The sequence below is a fragment of the Dufourea novaeangliae genome, unplaced genomic scaffold (assembly GCF_001272555.1).
Source record: "Dufourea novaeangliae isolate 0120121106 unplaced genomic scaffold, ASM127255v1 scaffold173, whole genome shotgun sequence".
Lineage (NCBI taxonomy): Eukaryota > Metazoa > Arthropoda > Insecta > Hymenoptera > Halictidae > Dufourea > Dufourea novaeangliae.
In genome coordinates, this window is record NW_015374048.1 from 365,955 (window position 1) to 383,211 (window position 17,257).

The 17,257-nt window shown below is 41.3% G+C and overlaps 1 protein-coding gene across 1 annotated transcript in view; it reads right to left on the reverse strand.

The window, feature by feature from the left end:
* Positions 1-17,257, reverse strand: part of LOC107189806 (twitchin) — a 100,698-nt gene that overhangs the window by 49,833 nt on the left and 33,608 nt on the right. Inside the window, exons 21-36 of the mRNA XM_015578473.1 lie at positions 16,429-16,479; positions 16,279-16,317; positions 15,570-15,623; positions 15,412-15,468; positions 15,242-15,298; positions 15,089-15,145; positions 14,379-14,435; positions 14,224-14,280; positions 13,709-13,765; positions 13,291-13,335; positions 12,981-13,022; positions 12,649-12,807; positions 11,716-11,901; positions 11,238-11,252; positions 9,833-10,012; positions 7,847-7,891 (exon numbers count right to left, since the gene is read on the reverse strand). Of these exons, the coding sequence (XP_015433959.1) occupies positions 7,847-7,891; positions 9,833-10,012; positions 11,238-11,252; positions 11,716-11,901; positions 12,649-12,807; positions 12,981-13,022; positions 13,291-13,335; positions 13,709-13,765; positions 14,224-14,280; positions 14,379-14,435; positions 15,089-15,145; positions 15,242-15,298; positions 15,412-15,468; positions 15,570-15,623; positions 16,279-16,317; positions 16,429-16,479 (1,158 nt within the window). The remainder of the gene's footprint in view (positions 1-7,846; positions 7,892-9,832; positions 10,013-11,237; positions 11,253-11,715; positions 11,902-12,648; positions 12,808-12,980; positions 13,023-13,290; positions 13,336-13,708; positions 13,766-14,223; positions 14,281-14,378; positions 14,436-15,088; positions 15,146-15,241; positions 15,299-15,411; positions 15,469-15,569; positions 15,624-16,278; positions 16,318-16,428; positions 16,480-17,257) is intronic.

Genomic DNA, 17,257 nt, shown 5'->3' on the forward strand with positions numbered 1-17,257 from the left:
AGGCATAGAAATATATGTAGACTGAGACGGTGTCAGAGCTTTAGAAAAAGGCGGGTTACTTTCGGAGGACTTGCTATCTCTTTTTAATATAGCCGAGTTAACCATTCAAAACGCAGATCCCCAAAACCTCACCCTCCACTACTTAGATTAAAAAGAGATGCGAACTCCTCCTCCGAAAGCAATCTACCTCTTTCTAAACTTGGGACGCCTGTTTCAGGTAGATGCGCAGTCTATATTTCTGTCTATGCTTGTACCATAACTTATCGATCGATCGAAGCGTTTCAAGATGTCTCGTAAAGTTTCTGTGATCGATCGAAGGCCCTCGAATCTCTGTAGCCAATAGGAAGGGTCAACGTTTATAGATTTTAACCACCCCGGCTTCGAACTCGGTCTCTACACAGCTGTGAGCCGAGCAAAGGCCAGAGTGGTTACAGAGTGACACATAGACGAGATAAAGAGGTACACATGGAATACATATAAACAGTAGGTTCTCGAGTTACGTGGAGAGGATGTTCTGCTTCGTAGATGCCGAGCCGTCGAGAATTCGACGCGCTGTTCTCAGCAGTTGATCAGTCACAAGATTACACTTACTAACTACGTGATTAAAGTGTTTATACACGAGGTACGTATTTTGATGCGTGAGAGAGAGACGAGCTTCGTTTCGCACGAAGATCTCGCGGGGTCAGTGGGACGGTATCACCATCGACTTGTTCGCCGTGTCGATCGACGGGTTCTTCGCTGGTATTCATCGATGAATCGATAATCGTTGGGAAACTATTGACACTGTCTGAACCATCGATCGACTCGTTTTATACAATTAGAATTGTCACGACTACACTGCGGACTTTTAATGTATTTATAATAAATTATATCGCGTGAAATAAAGACTTTAATAAAATGTATACAGGGCATCCCAAAATAACGTCGACTCTCGGCAATGAGGGGTTCCCGGGATGATTTAAAACAACTTTTTCCTTAGAAAAAATGTTATCCGAGGCTTTCTTAATGAGACATTAACGAAAAACTCGTGCTCTGATTGGTCGGGGTTTTTCGTTAATATCTCGTTAACAAAACCTCGGATAACATTTTTGCTAAGGAAAAACTTGTTTCAAATCACCTCACGAGGCTCCCAATTCCGGGTCCTCCAACATTTTTGTTACATCCTGTATATTACTGTTAACATGGTAGAACACCTTGTGCAGAAAATAAATTTCAATGCAATGTTGAAGTTCAATTGTGAATTTGCATAAACAATCTGCAGTGAAATTATGACAAATTACGGTTGCGTGCAAATAAAAAATAAGCCCGTTCGGTGATAATATGGGTATTCGTTAACCACAAGAAAGCAGCCAAACTACGCCCGTCTGCGAATCTTTTATTTGCATCGCTTCTCTGTTAAAAAGATCCTCGACGCGTAAACGGGACACATCCGTGACGCTTGGCGGAACTCCTCGATTTTCGTCACGCCCTGTCGCTGTTAGATACAATTGTTAAACATGTTTCTCGCGTGTCGTTTAGATACAATTGTGAGAACAATCAGTGAAATAGGGAAACAAAGACAGAGAGAGTGAGAGAGAAAGTGATATAGAGAGAGGCACACAGTTGACAATTTCGAGGGAACGATTCGAGGTAAAACGGAATTAGAGGGTAAATGGATAACGGTGCACATGTGGTTTGTGTTACCATTGACACGATTTAATCACCTTTTTCGTTCTTTAGTCACCGCGACGACTTCTGTTTACAAAGGACACGAATTGATCAGAGATTAGGATTATTATTTACAGAATGATGTACGATCCGAATTAAAAACAAAAACACATAAGAAAACTGTCCGCGAACGTTCACCGAGTCCGTGGATTTCGTCGCGAACACACAATGATGGTGAGCACGGGTGAATATTTACATACATAAAGACTGTTCTCGTAAACATATCGAGCATACATAAACTCGCTTCTAATTGAGACGAAAGTCAGGCCACCAGAAGCGACGCAGTAGTTTTTTATTTAAACATTTTTCTCTCTTGTATTCTAATGGGAATCAACCCGTAAATAAATAAATAAACAAATAAAAAATAAAAGTAGTGTCGCGCATCTCACGAACGTAATGACGCGAGCGAGCGAATAGGTTATGTGTGATTCGAATCTCCAACAGTTGCCTGACTAAACCGTTGCGTTACTACTGCGACGCAACTGGTGATACCAAACGATCGCATACTACTTCGACGCTCATATACACATACTGCGGTGAGTCGATACACAAGAAAAAGAAGTAGAAACAAATATAAAAACTGCTACACGTTGAAAAAAAAACACTAATCGAAAATCCAATGTACACCCACGAGCAAACTCGGCTTCCACGAGGAGAAAAAATGACGTAGAAGAAGAGCCTCCCACCACTTGGTAAATTTATTTCAAGTATTGAAATAAATGTTAAAATGCATGTTAATTTGGCATAAATTTCCGAAATTTCCAAAACCAAATGGTAGAAGGTCTTTTCCCTAGGCCACTTTTTCCCCTAGCGGAAGCCGTGGTTGCTTGCGAGGGTACAATAAAACAAGTATCTTACCACCATCTAATATCTACTCGTCGAATACGCATCGTATTCGCTCGAATCAAGCAAACGTTTAAACGCTAGGCTGCCGCGAGACGTTTCGACTGCGAATAGTTTCGCGCCGTGCTTGGTCGAGCGGAACAGGAAGCTTACTGCGTGTGTGTATGTATGTAACTGATTCGAAGAAAGAAACAGCAGAGGACGAATAAAGATGACTTTTCAAGAGATCGCCGACCAAGCACGGGACACGAGCTCGGCTTCCGCCGTCGACAAACGCCCGGAAGCTTTCGACATTCGGAGCCACGTGCTCCTTTGCAAAATTATATATAATATACACACGCATTGCGAACAATTCTCGAGCTATTGCGGCACGCAGATATTAAAAAAGTAACGAAAAATAAAAAACGTCTAAGAACACGGCGGCGATATTACGCGCGTACATATACGGCATTATACACGAACGACAAAAGAGTGTGTGATTTTGTATACGCTAACCTCTTTCCCCTGTAGTACGCCGGGACGGCCAGACTTATTCTGTGTGTGTACACGTGGTGCGTGGAGATGAAAAAAAACCCAGAAAAGAAGACAGGTGAAGACAGAGAAAAATACAGTGAGTGGGGGGGCGTTTTCGTGCTGGGGTAGTAGGGTGGGGGGGAGTAGTTTCTTAAAATTACGCGCGATTGTCAGGTGTGCTCTCTCGAACACGCGGTGTTAAGCCCGCGATTGGTTGAGATCGATAGCGGGGGGAGTGGTCAGCAGCGATGGGCGGCAGCGACAGCCCCAAAAAATCAACTAAAAATAAATCGTGTACAAGTAAGTCGCAGAAATTAATATTGTATTATCGGCGCTCCATGGTGGTATGCGGCGGTAGTTTCTTTTTTTTCGTGCTTCCTTTGCGCCTGTGCGGATTCGGGATCACTCTGCTGGTTTTAGTTCTCTCGCTGTTAAATTGTGCTTCTCGCGGCGGATTATCGTGTCGTTCGCGTGGAGCGATGGTTTGGGGTGAAGAAGTGTATAAAAAGTAGTGGGGGGACACAGTGGTGCCAATAGAAGGGGTGGAGTGGGGTAAGAAACATATAAAGAAACATGTCGCAGATGACGGTTAGACCGCGGATTTTATGCATTCATAACCTATAAGGGATCTGTGAAATTCAATAGAAAACAAAACTTTGTTTTGATTTATTGTGAATTGAATAGGTACGATATTTAAGAGGGAAACGATATTCGTTTTCTCTTGTCTCGATGAATATTACTTTATAGAAAAAACACTGTTGTATTGCATAAAAATCCGTGGTCTAGTGATGATTCTCGGGCGGGTAAGCTTTGTGTTATAGCGAACACAAATCTCACCTTGGCGTCTAATAACACCTCGCCGGGCCGTAACCTTCCCAACTGCAAAAAATTACACAGGCGAGCGTCAGATATGTGTGTTAGAAGTTCCGTTCGTCTCCGCGAACTCCTCTTCCGTTGTTCTCGTCGTTGCGGCGAGTATGGTGCAAGGTGGAACGGATAATGGATGTAGAGAAAGGATAAAAGAAGACGCGGAAATGTGAATCGGAGAGAGAGCTATGGCTACTCAAAAACCGTTCGCTTTGGATCGGCGACATTTCTGGAACGGACGTTGTTTGATGTGCATGTTTTGTATGTGTGTGTATGTTAGAAGTGACAAAAATCTAACGGAATAAAATTAGAAAGGGGTTGATTAAAAAAAACAAACGTCACTGGGAACGGGAGGATAGAACCACGAGGGTCCGTGGTACGGGAAGACGATCACAAGGTTGATGGAACATATTCGGGGGCTCGCCTTACTCCGGACTCGGTGGTGCATTTGCAGTATTGGTAGTGCTTTTTGCAGTATGTTGGTGGTGCTCTTTGCAGTATTTTTGTGGTGCTCTTTGCAATATTTTGGTGGTGCTTTTTACAGTATTGGTGGTGCTTTTTGCAGTGTTGGCGGTGCAATTGCCAGTCGCAGTGATATTTTGCGACGCGCGTCAGCCGATGTGAATGCGTTTAACCCTTTTGATCCTAGTGTTGGATAGACCCATCCATATGCGAAAATGTCTGAATTTCTGATTATTCTACACCGCCGTCCACAAACATTTGGACACAGGTTTTAACTACTGAAATATATAACCTACAAATAATGCATTTTACGTCATATTTATAACTTCACGTTAGTGGTTGCACTAACTATTAAATATATTTTAGTTCGAAATTGTTCCATACTAGATAAATATCCTAACACTTACGGACAGCCGTGTATACGTGATCAGGTATGTATGTATATGTACAGTCACTCACGAAAGTTTTCATACACTCGATAAATGAGGTTACTTTTGTGGGATGCATAATTCATTTTTTTTCTTATTGTTGAAATATTGATATAGACCAATACATTTTGTTACAAAATTATTGTATATATTAATCAAAATGACCTTTTTACTTGGTGTACGAGGATTTTCGTGAGTGACTGTGTATGTACACTCCCGTCTATAAATGTCAGTACACTTATGGAATATTATCGAAAGACTGAAATACATATTTTTCGTGGTATGTTAAAGCTCGATGAACAATATTTATTGAAATATAAAGTAAGAAAAGTGGCCCAAAATATATATTTTTTTATGGAACATTATGTTTCCACCATATAGACCGGATTTCCCAATACTTATGAATGGCAGTGTATATCTGATCGAAACAATTAACGGAACAATCAGAAACAACATTTGCAGCTTTTTGATTCTGTGTAAATTCCACTTTTTTATGTTGAAAATCTATATTTTCTCATAACTTTTACAAGAATTATCAATTGCGTTACAGCGAGACAAGTTTGGCACTAATTCAGCGCAGACTCTTTTTATCAAGGTAACACCAACTGGTAGTAAAAGAGTTAAATCAGCTGACACGCGCGATTGGCGCGTTAAGTGAAGTATAGCGGCTGGTTTCCACGCGTTTTTTCGCAGGAATCACGATTTAGAAAGACTGCGAAAAATATCAACCGAATTCCTCGTGTCTCTTCGACTGGCGCTCGCGCGCGATCTCTCGTCCACGTTCCTCACGCAGAACAATCTCGATCACCGGTGATTCCTACGGGCGAATCAGCGTTGCCAGAATTCCCTACCGTCGTAGGGACAAGGTGACGTCACATAGAACAATACACATTAATACGACTGGTGCAAACCAAATTATCATACATGACTTTGATTCGTTGATTCATATAAAACCGCTGAATCATACATCCATCTTTATAAGAATCAACCAATCAAAGTCATGTATGATAATTCTTACCCATCTCTGGTGCAGTAAAATACTACTAAGGTACATTTTCACGTGACAGCAAAAGTCATAACATTCAGTGTCATGTTCATAAAAATCACGATTTACTGTCATGTGAAAACGTATCCTTACGAACGAAAGCATTTTTTCCCTACGTCTGGCGACGATAGGGCGAATTTCCAATTGCAACAACGCTAGTTCGTGCGTCGCAGCGAGACCGATCGAGATTACGCTGCCCTCTGGAGATCTCGAAGAGCAATTCGCCAAGAAGATGAAGAAGAAGCATTCGAAGAAGAGTTAGAGATCCGAGAAAATCGGTCGAGGAATCCGTGACGGGTCTGGTGGGCCTAACGAGCTCGGTGGAAACGAGGCATACATATATATACACACACGTGGCCAGAAATAACGAATCGCGAAACGACAGGTCGCCTCGTTGGATCGCGGGCGCTTCTGATTAATCGACGGCAAAGTATTAAATGTACGGTACCATAAGTCAGAGTCGGCCTTCGCCGTCCGGCAAATTGATAGTTTCATCCGTCGGTTGGCAGAGTATAACAAGTGTTCGTTAGCCCCCGCGTGTAAAATGCATTCCCTACTACGCGCGACATGCCACGTCGCGAACCGAGTGTCACATATAAAGGATGTCTCAGCAAGAACTTGGATTTCGAATCGCGCGCCATTTTTGTCTGTCAAATGGTGAGTCAGTCATGTTTGGCGGCTTTTTAGTTGATACATTGATATTTACGAAAATGACGCGTTACACTTTGCAAGAACATTTGTTAATAGTGAAAACCCATTAAAAACATTACAAACGTTGTTGCAAACCAAGAATACATTCCTGCCACCAAACCAACAGTGGCCATTTAACCGACATTTTATGTCATGTTTAATGTCATTAATAACTCTGAAGATATCAATAATAAAATGTAAAAAAACAATTAAATTAATGTGTTTATTAATTTATTTAAAATTCAAGTTCTTGCTGAGACACCCTTTATATCCCCAGAGGAATGCGCGCGCACGCACACGATTCACGTGCCGTGGGATGTTTGTCGCTTGTCTAGGCATTTGTTAACGCCGATGGCTGTCCTTTCGCGACAATGCTTGCCAGAATGTAATCTACGAGCGCCGCAGATCCTATGCCAGATGGAATTCGAAACCTTGTATATACTAATGATTTAAGATTCGACCGTGTTCCCGTGAGCCCGTCACCAGCGCGCCAGACACGCCTCGGATTGTCTTCTACCATCCTCGTTTGTCCGTCGTTATTAATTATAATATTATTATCGCCGTGGCTCGTCGAATATTAATGTTGAAACAGTGATCGTGGTCAATAATTTGAGTAGAGAGTGCGCATAGACTCGGTTGCAGCAGATCCGTGCCAGGTGCAGTGGTGCAATGGTGCAGTGGTGCATTCGTGGTTTTTTTACGTCAATAATTATTTATATATTATAGATTATAGATTATAAAGGGCGTGAGCCGAGGTTCCTTGCGATATAACGAGTCGATATTCAAGGAATCGATACGACATGTATAAGACGATAAATTTTCGATTCACTTCGACAGAACCTCCGTTCACGAAACAACGATCTCCCATCCAATCGACGTCGATACAGAGAATTGATTTAAGGTTACATTTTCATGAAAGAATTCGAACGCGTTTGGAGGCGAGTTCGTCGAGTACGGTTCCATATATAAATGTAAGTAGATTGATAAATGAGTGGCGAGCAGGCAGGTTTGAACGAAGAGACGGAAACACACGTTGCGTGGATTCTAACCGCAAAACTTATATCGTGCGTGGAGGACACACACATACGCACACGCGGGTGGAAAGGTTCTCTTCGTTCAACGTTCACGGTAAGTGTTTTGTGCGAGATATAGAAATAACGTGTGTCAGTAAAGAGTAGAAGAGAAAAAAAAAACAACGTGAGAATATGAGATTGGTGCATTTTTGGTAGTCGAGTAAGGTTGCAGACGAGGCATTCGCTTTTTTTTTCCATTTCTCAGTGGTATCTCTCACCTTGCGCTCGTCCACCACCTCGCCTGGTCGCAGCTTCCTATTCTCCTATGAACCAAACCGTCCTTTACTAATTCATACTTCTTCCAAGCACGCGTGCGTGCGTGCGTTCCTGTGTACGTCTTCTTGTGTGTGTGTTGTTCGTTTTGGAACAGAGTCGCGTGCCGTGTGTCGTGTACAAAAAATTGTGTAGAACGTCGCCGGTCGCTTTTCGTGCGACATCATTTTCACCTCTCTGATTAGAGGTTATCATCGCTCGTACTTTTTTCTTTCCCCTCCAAGTTGCTCCAGCAAGCTTTCGAGCTTGCACGCAACGCGTCGCGTCGATCGGTCCCGATCGGACACGATCGACGGTCGTTCGGGGGGGAAGACTGTCGGTGGCTGGAATGTCTCGCGAGAAAAGAAGACAGGATTCTCGGCAGGAAGGATATGAACGGTATGTATGGTTTTCCAGAAGCTGGGCTGCTTGGACGTTTCACGTACAGGATAATGCTAGACTAGCTTTTTCACGCAATTGCTGACACTAACACCGACGCGGACACCCGCGACCCGCGCATTTTGGTGCCTGTTTATAAGAGAGAAAAACGGCGTACCGCGCGGGTCTCCGCGTCGTTGGACATCTACCTCTAAGAGACTATCACGAGTGGGATCACTAATATCATTGACATCACTACGAAACTCAAAAAAGAAAAAAAAACTCCAACAATTCTAGGGCTAACCAGCAGTAGCCACTTGGTCTACCTACGCGTTCTTCTAGATTCTTACGAGAGCTACTGTCTTTTTTCTGTATGTTTCGGGTCTTGATCCTTTGGCTCGGAGTCACTCACGGTCTCACGTATTATATGTATAAACAAGAAAACAGTGGAGCAAGTTGTCTCGACTGTACACTTAGGAGCAAACTCGGCTTTCACTAGGGGAAAAAGCGGCGTAGAAGAAAAGTCTTCTACCACTTGATATTGGCAATTATTCAAATTTATGCCAAATTTACATTCAATTTAACATTTATTTCAGTACTTGAAATAAAACCAAGTGGTAGGACGCCCTTCTCTTACGTCACTTTTTCCCCTAGCGGAAGCCGAGTTTGCTCGTGAAGGTACACAACGAATTTTATGTAGCTCCACCTCTGGCTTTGTATAAACTTCAAATAGCACACTAACGAAGAGAATAATGACGATAACAATTAATTTCTAGTGGCAGCGCGCTGCCGAATCTCGAGTCACAGAGATACGATCTCATCGGTCCAAGTTAACCTCATTTTCCCAGGATCAGAAATCCGAGACCGTGAATAACTCGCGATAACCCTCCTCCCGAAACATCAGCCGATCTGCTCCATCGGACCGTCACTTTTCTCAGCCAATTTCGACACCGAGCCAAACCCGATGATACATAATCCCGTACCCTTTGAAAGCCTCGGGCGCGCGCGCTCGCGCTCGTGTCCGCCGTTTATGATGTATTGCCGATTTCAGGTTTTGGACACGCTCGCGCGCGCCTCCCGCGAAACCAAAAATCTCGTAGTGAGTAATTACACGAAAATAGGCTCGAACGTGATTATTTTTGGGGCAGGCGTTGGACATCGCGGGCTATTAAGAACGTTTGCTTGGCAATCTGACAGGGGGACCTCGATTAACAAATTTTACGATAAAACTCGTTTAGTCGATTCGAGGAGTCGTTCGATCCTCCGATATCGTACCAACATCTCGGAGCAAATCGACCATACGTTTCTCGAGGAACGAGCTGTCTGCAACGATATCCTAACTTTATTCCACAATGTTTCTCAACAATTCTAAAAAAAAAAAATTCCAGAGGATTTCGAATCGAATCATCGACAATATGTTCGAGATCCTCTCATAAAGAGACAATTATCGTAAGCTTTCGACTGCTCGAAAATCATCGATATCCAACTATAGGATATCGTTGCACCGCTCCGATCGATATCCAGAAGAGTAGTCGATATACCTTCGGGTCGGGGAATGATAATTCGTAACATACCTCGTCACTGATGATCAGGCTGGGTCTGCGACCCAATTCCTCGGGTGGTATCAATGAACCACGTCGACTGCTGGTACCGCTACCAGGTATCAGGGAACCCTTTCTGCTTCCAGCCGGGGTCACGTCCTTGATAACTTCGATCTTCGGTGTCTCGGGAGCTTTGATTTCCGGCACTTTCGGCTACGATCACGGAAAAAATAGAAGAAAACCAAACGATCAAATATCGTTCTCTCGGGTACAGACGCGGTAAAAAATCGAACGGCGTAGGATCGAACGATTAATACTCGCTGGGACAGTTAGGCTCTAGACAATCGATACTCGATCGACTTACAATCGACGCAAACACGATTTCAAAGATAACTATACACTCTGTATCAAAGGGCTTATACCCCGTGTGTAAATAAATAAATATAAAAAAAAAGAAATATCGAAGGCAAGAGACTCGAGCCAACTGCCCCAGAGATGATGACAACTAATCGAATTTACCAGTTGTCGTTATACTCGCTTGATCCTCGCGGTCCACGGCCGATAATCGAACGCGAAACACGGCGATCACGATCGTCCGATGATTAGGACTGAATCGAGACTGATCCACCGAATTAGTAATACTCGGGTAAACCAAAACGGAGGAGGAGGTGGAGTGGTGGCAAAAGGGGGGCTGGACCGCAAATAACACCGAAAATAGCGAACGACATTTTCTCCATCCTCGTTTTCCACGTCGAAAAATTGGGGGTATCTCTCGAGGGGGGTAATATACGAGCAGCTATTTGCCAAAATAGTTCCCCCCTCCCCCCCCCCTGTTTGATCCGGATGGGCGCGCGCGACAGCGGAGGAGGAGGGGGCGAGTGCCGAGACATCGCACACCGGGGACATTCATCGGTTGCCAAACCCCGCGATTTTACTCTGGGCCGATTATTAGAGCTCTACCCCTCGTGGACGGGCGTGTGTCGTGTCGCGTTAATTGCGACTGGGTTACTAGCACCGAGTCAAACGACGACGAAGGCGGCCACCATCGGGGTATTTGCGTCACGGGCGCGACGAAGACGATCTTCGATCGGGAACAGAAAATATGCCACCGAGGGGCTGTTGCCAATCTGCCAGCAAGGATTTCGGGTGCCTTTTACCCCCCTTATCTCTTTCGCTCTCCGTGATCCCGGCTTACTGGCTCACGGAAGTCGAACGTGACGCATATAAAGATGTGCAAAGCGGTTATCGTGATCGCGTTCCCGTTCTCGATCATCTCCGTGCTTACGAAATTTTGACGAGCCCCGATCGGACCGCTTTTGGCCGGGGGAGGGGTGGGGAGATTGCAAAATTCTCACGATTCCTCGGGTAAAGCGGCGGACCGAGGCTTGGCAAAATCGTTTTCTCAATTTTCGTATTAATAACGGGGAATTTTACTCACCTTAGAGTCGAATTTCTGCAACCGCCCGCGTGAAAAGAGAACTGAATTAGTAACGGTTGATACTTGTGACGGTTGCACTTACAGCTAGATCGCGGATTTTGAGAATTTATCATATCAATATTTTGGATTCAGAAAATCTTTCCAATTTTCTTTATAATCAATATATTATAATTTCCTATAGCTTCAATATGGCGGCAACGCATTTTCGATTCAGAATATCTTTCAAATTTTCTCTATAATCAAAATGGCGGAGGGTGATGGTAGCAAATAACCAATATTGCGAAAATTGGATAGGTATCTGAAGTATCTTAACACGTATACAGAGTTCCACAAAAAATAGTGAGCTACTTATTGATGCACCTAATACTACCTAAAAAGTACTAAATAATTATACAGAAGGATTGAAAAGTAATTGCAGAAAAATCGACAGACCTATTCCACGCCTGCAAACCGAACAATTGAAAACGGTACTAGTTACCTGAGTGGTCGGCCTGTCCAGCTTCGTTTTGTCGCGAGGCACACGGTCGCCGAAATCGAATTCCTGAGGCTTTTCCAAGACCGGTCTCTCATAGTCTGGAATTTCTGGAAGCTCGTAGCTGCTGTCCTTCGACGATTTGGCCGTCTTAGCCTTCTTAAGTTCAACCTTCTCGGCCTTCTCGGTTTTCTAAATGACATCGAACACCGGTTAATTCGCGTCGACCATTTTCCAGTCGGATTTTCCGAATTTTTTTTAAGTGTTAAAGTCGAAGCCGTAGAGAGAAGAACATCGACAACAGTAGAAGAAGAGTGTGAATTCGATAAGCGAGTCGATTGGTCGTTATTTTGTCGTTGAAAAGTCGATTCCACCCCGTCTGGGAGACAGACACTTCTCGATTAGTCAAGACTGGTGGCCAGTCCCGTAACGTCGCAGCCATCGACCGCGAGCGATCAATAGCAGCCATCGATATCGAGTGACCGATAGCAGCCATCGATTATTGGTCGATGCTCGTTTTTTAGACGCCAAGCGTTGAAAGAAAGAAAGAAAAAGAGAAACGACAGATCGTATCCAATTGTTATCGACGACATCGAGAAGAGGCACGAAGCGTAGAAAGTGTTCGAAGTAGAAAAGTAGTAAGAACAGTGACAGAACCGACAAGAGGGAGAATACGGAAGAAAGAAATGTTTACAGTGCGGTAAGTACAAGAATAAAGACGTTTCGAGTACATTGAATGACAGGCAGTAAAGAATAAACGAATTCGGTAAGAAAGAATAATATTTCGTAGAAAATTAGAAAAGTGAATGCTCCGCGTATAGAGATAAAGTGAACATAACCAAAGATTCAAGAACAGAAGAGCCAATTCTTTTAATTGCCAATATGTGGATGCAGAGAGATAGAGGATAGATAGATTTTGATTCCTTTTTGCAGGGATACCTTCAGCTCAACCATATTCCCATTCTCAGCCTGCTGAGCCTTTTTCGGCTCCTTTGGAACCGGTTTAAGTTGGATAGATTGAAAGTTCTCGGCTTTAATTTCGTGTTTCGGTGGTTTACGCAGTCCTAATTTCTCCAAGGTCGCGTTCGTTGTGACGGGCTGCGTTTAATATTATCGTTTATTTCAAATGGTCCACGAGAGGAACGGTCGTGGATACCGATTTACACGTAACGGTGCAATTTGAATTACACGAAGGTTTCAAGTGTATACGTGTGTGTGTGTATTTTTATATCGATCTGTGTGAACGTGACAGAAAGAAAAGGGATACTCACTTTGAGCTCGATTTTCTGCAAAGTCTTCTTCTCTTCCTCCATCTGAAATTCATACAATTGATCGTGAACAGTATTATGGGTAAAAATGTTTCTTCCCTTTTGTTAACTAACACTTTTGAATTTGTTTTTGTTTTTATTAGTTTTTAACGTCAACTTAAAACTTCAGTGTGTGTTTAATATGTATTCTGAAAGAGAATTAAAAGCTGCATAAAACCCAGTACATTAAGAGTTTAAGTTGATGTTAAGAAGAAATGACAATAAAAAGAAACAGAAAAGTGGTAACTTTTTCAATCTATGTAATATAAATTACCTTAGCAACAGGTTTAAGACTGAACTTCCTGCCCTGTTCCTCTGTCTGTGAACGGAAAAAGGGTAAATATTAAAATAAATATTTCCAACAGGCTTTCACGATTAAATTTGATGAGCGACTGCTGTAAGTCAGTGATTTGTTATGTTCCTTGTTACGATGAGTTAAACGATGAATCCTGCTGTAAAAAAAAATATGTTCACGCCAAGTGTTACGATTATTCAGGCTCGAGTTGCGCTGAAAGAAAACTTGTATACGTCCCAAGTTCTTCGTGATTTGCACAGTAATTTAGTTGGCATGATTACAAGATGACGTAAATATATTATGATGATGCTGACGATTGAAAAAAAACGAAAAGGGTGTCGAGTGGGGGTTATGTCTTGTGCGTTACATCAAGCGATAGTAGCGCGATTTCGTGTACCTTTTTTGGTTCGGGTTTACCGAGTGTTGCCTTAGGTTTTGGGGCGGGTTCTTCCTTCTAAAAAAGGGGCACGTTTTTAACGAGCGGTGTTTGTGTTTCTAAAAGGTTATGTACAGTTTTTGTACTCCAAATTCACTCGTTTGGAAATTAAATTCACCCTTTTGCAAATCAAATTTACCCTTTGGAAATCCAATTCCCCCTTTTAGAAATAAAATTTACCCTTTTACAAACCAAAATCACCTTTTGCATATTCCAAAATAAAAATGGAAAGACATTTTTGAAAAATGCACTTAGAACTTATTTCGAATGCATTTTTTAAACTGTATTTTCACTACGTTTTGTTTCGAAACTTGCAAAAGGTTGAATTTGATTTGAAACTGGGTGAAATTGGTTTGCAAAAGGGTGAATTTCATCTACAAAAGGTTGAATTTGATTTGAAAAAAGTTGAATTTGTAGTGCAAAACTGTACTGTACTGTATGTTCGAAGACTGAAAGTGTAATGTATCGTTATGTACCTTTGCCTCTTCGGGTTTACCGAGGGTGGTCTTTGGTTTCGGGGCGGGTTCTTCTTTCTAAAAAAAGGGATGTTTTTGAGGAATCATGTTTGCGTTTGCAAAAATTGTGTACTACATGTGTATGACACCAGGAAGTGTAATGTATCTTTATGTACCTTTGCCTCTTCGGGTTTACCGAGGGTGGCCTTAGGTTTCGGGGCAGCTTCTACCTTCTAAAAAAAAGGGACGTTTTTAAGGAATCACATTCCTGTTTGTAAAAATAGAGCACTAAGGTAAATGTCTCAATTACTGCCACCTTAAGGTACTAGCATAACTTCATATAATAATTTTACGTATTGTTTAACCTAAAAATCGTCTCAGTTTGAAGCGTAATATTATTTAACATCTCATTCATTTAACAAAATAGTTTTGCACACTAAATATAAAGAATTGATTCATAATTAATTAAAATCTCCGAGCAATCCCAATATCCCTATAACTGTCACCTCAAAAATTAAATTAATTCTTATATACTTTAACAACTGATTTTGTATAATAGATGTAGGCTGTATAGTAATACCACGGCTCTTTCTTTACTATGATTTCGTCATCACTTACGTAGTCGCCTTTTTAACGCTCAAATTGCACTTTCATTTTTCAACATTTATTTTTAAATATCAGGTACGCACAAATACACATATTTCCTTGTTTTTATGTAAATCAAAGCCCCAATTTAATAATGAAATTTTTTCGTACACAATTCTTTATACGTTACGTTATTATTAAGTGTAATAAATAAAGTGACAGTATTAGGAACATTAGCAGTAATTGGGACATTTACCCTACTTCTGTATGAAACCAGGAATTGTGATGTATCTTTATCTACCTTTGCCTCTTCGGGTTTACCGAGAGTAGTCTTGGGTTTCGGGGCGGGTTCTTCCTTCTAAAAAATATATTTGTTTCATGTGTCGTATTTTTATTTATAAATGCTGTGGAGACAGTTTTGTGTAAAAAGAAAATGTAATGTTCTACTATGTACCTTTGCCTGTTCGGGTTTACTTAAAGTGGTTTTGGGTTTCGTAACGGGTTCCTCTGTCTAAAAAGAGTGAACAAGTCAAAAATATCGAGTGTACGTGTTGGCATGCAGTGAAAAAAAGTTTTCTGGTTAAAAAAAGTTTGTTTGTAAGGAGACAGATTGATTGTCTGTACCTTCGCCTCTTCGGGTTTACCGACGGCAGTCTTTGGTTTCGTGGCGGGTTCGTCTTTCTAAAAAATGATAGTCTCGTGTATCGTATTTGTTAATAACATGCTTTTAACGTCTACAGAAAAATTGGTATCCCGAAAAAAACGTGTATTCTGTTGTGTACCTTAGGCTCCGCGGGTTTACCGGGAGTGACCTGGGGTTTCGTGGGTTCCGTCTTCTAAAAAATTACAATGTGACGTATAAGGTACTCGTAAGATGAAAGTGGTATAATCAATGTACATGGTTTGTCGCAAAATTTTCCGAATTGAAGTTAAAACAACAATTTTTCGTATGAAATTCACGCTTTTTATCAGCAATTATTGAACGTAGCTTCCTTCTGAAGTGTTCATTATAATTATACAAGTACTGGTACTTTCAAGATGGTGGATTCATTCTGGTCGTTTTCAAGATGACAGAGAAAGCAGTCGTCGAAGTTCTGTGAATGTTAAAATGATTTTACATTGTCGTTTCTTTGTCTTCGTTTACGATTTGGGTAACAGAAATTAGTCTGAGGCAGCTGAATTAGATGAATACGGTGGATAATCCAACTGTGAGACATCTTTCGAGTGTAAAATATTGTGTAAACTCGTGACTCATGACCTCAAAAGTTTTGACTGTCGTTCTTTCTACCATCTTGAAGAATTATGAGATCCATTTCCAGAATTAATATAATTATTGTGAACAATATATTTTTTTAAAAGATAACTATTTTTAATATTTGATGATAAAGAGTATTCTCAGTTTATAGAAAACTGCTGTCTTAATTTCAGTTAGGAAAGTTTTTGGAAAAAACGTGTATACTTTACGCGATCGTACAAATGTATTTTATGTACCTTAACTTCTTCTACCTTGGATTTGGTTTTAAGTGCCTCCTAAAATTAACGAATCATGTATTTTATAAGTATTGCACGTGCTTTGTGCGCATTCTAACATGTGTATCTGTAAGAATACGTGTACAAAAGTGTGTCATGTCGCTCGTATACCTTTGTTTCCTCTTTCCCAACAGTCTTCGTTTTAGCGGTGACTTCCTCTTTCTAGAAAAAAGACACGAAAAGGATAAAACACACTCGCAACTCACACAGATTTCTACGTTAAAACGACGAATATAGGCGTAAAACTAAATGAAATCGAAGCAATAGCAATTTCGGTGCTTTTTTTTTTAAGAATTACAGGAAAATAAACGTTTCCTATAAACAAATATGATATATGATGTCCCCAAAATCATGGTACAACCGACCATCTAGTGATTCTACATGCAAAAATAAGTCGAAAAAAAAATATTTTTTCATTTAAGGCCTCGTTTTCAAAATAATCGTATCCGAAAATCTGCTCGATACGCGTGCAAGTAAATAGGATTTTGCTTGTAGCTCATCTGTTCATTGCATTCTCTTTCTACTTACTACCACGACGAATACACGCGTTTCAAATTGATTTTCAAATTTCATTTTCTCGAAAACGAAATATTTTAAACGAAAAACATTTGTTTTTTTTCGATCAATTTTTTTTTATAGTATCACCACCCAGTCGGTTGTACCACGATTTTGGGAACACCCTCTATAAACTTCAAACTCCTATGTAATTTTGGATTATGTACCTGAGTTCCATTGGAAATAGTGGCCTTATCTTTTGAGTCTAACGAAGGCTCTTGCTCCTGAATAATATTCATACGAATGAGTAACAAGCAGAACATGTAAAAAATAAAAAATAAACAAACGGATGTTGTGTGATATGCTCGTGACATGTTACAAAGTATTGTGTTCTCTATTCCCTGTACCTGAGACCCCTCGGTTGATTTTGTCGATGATCTACGTC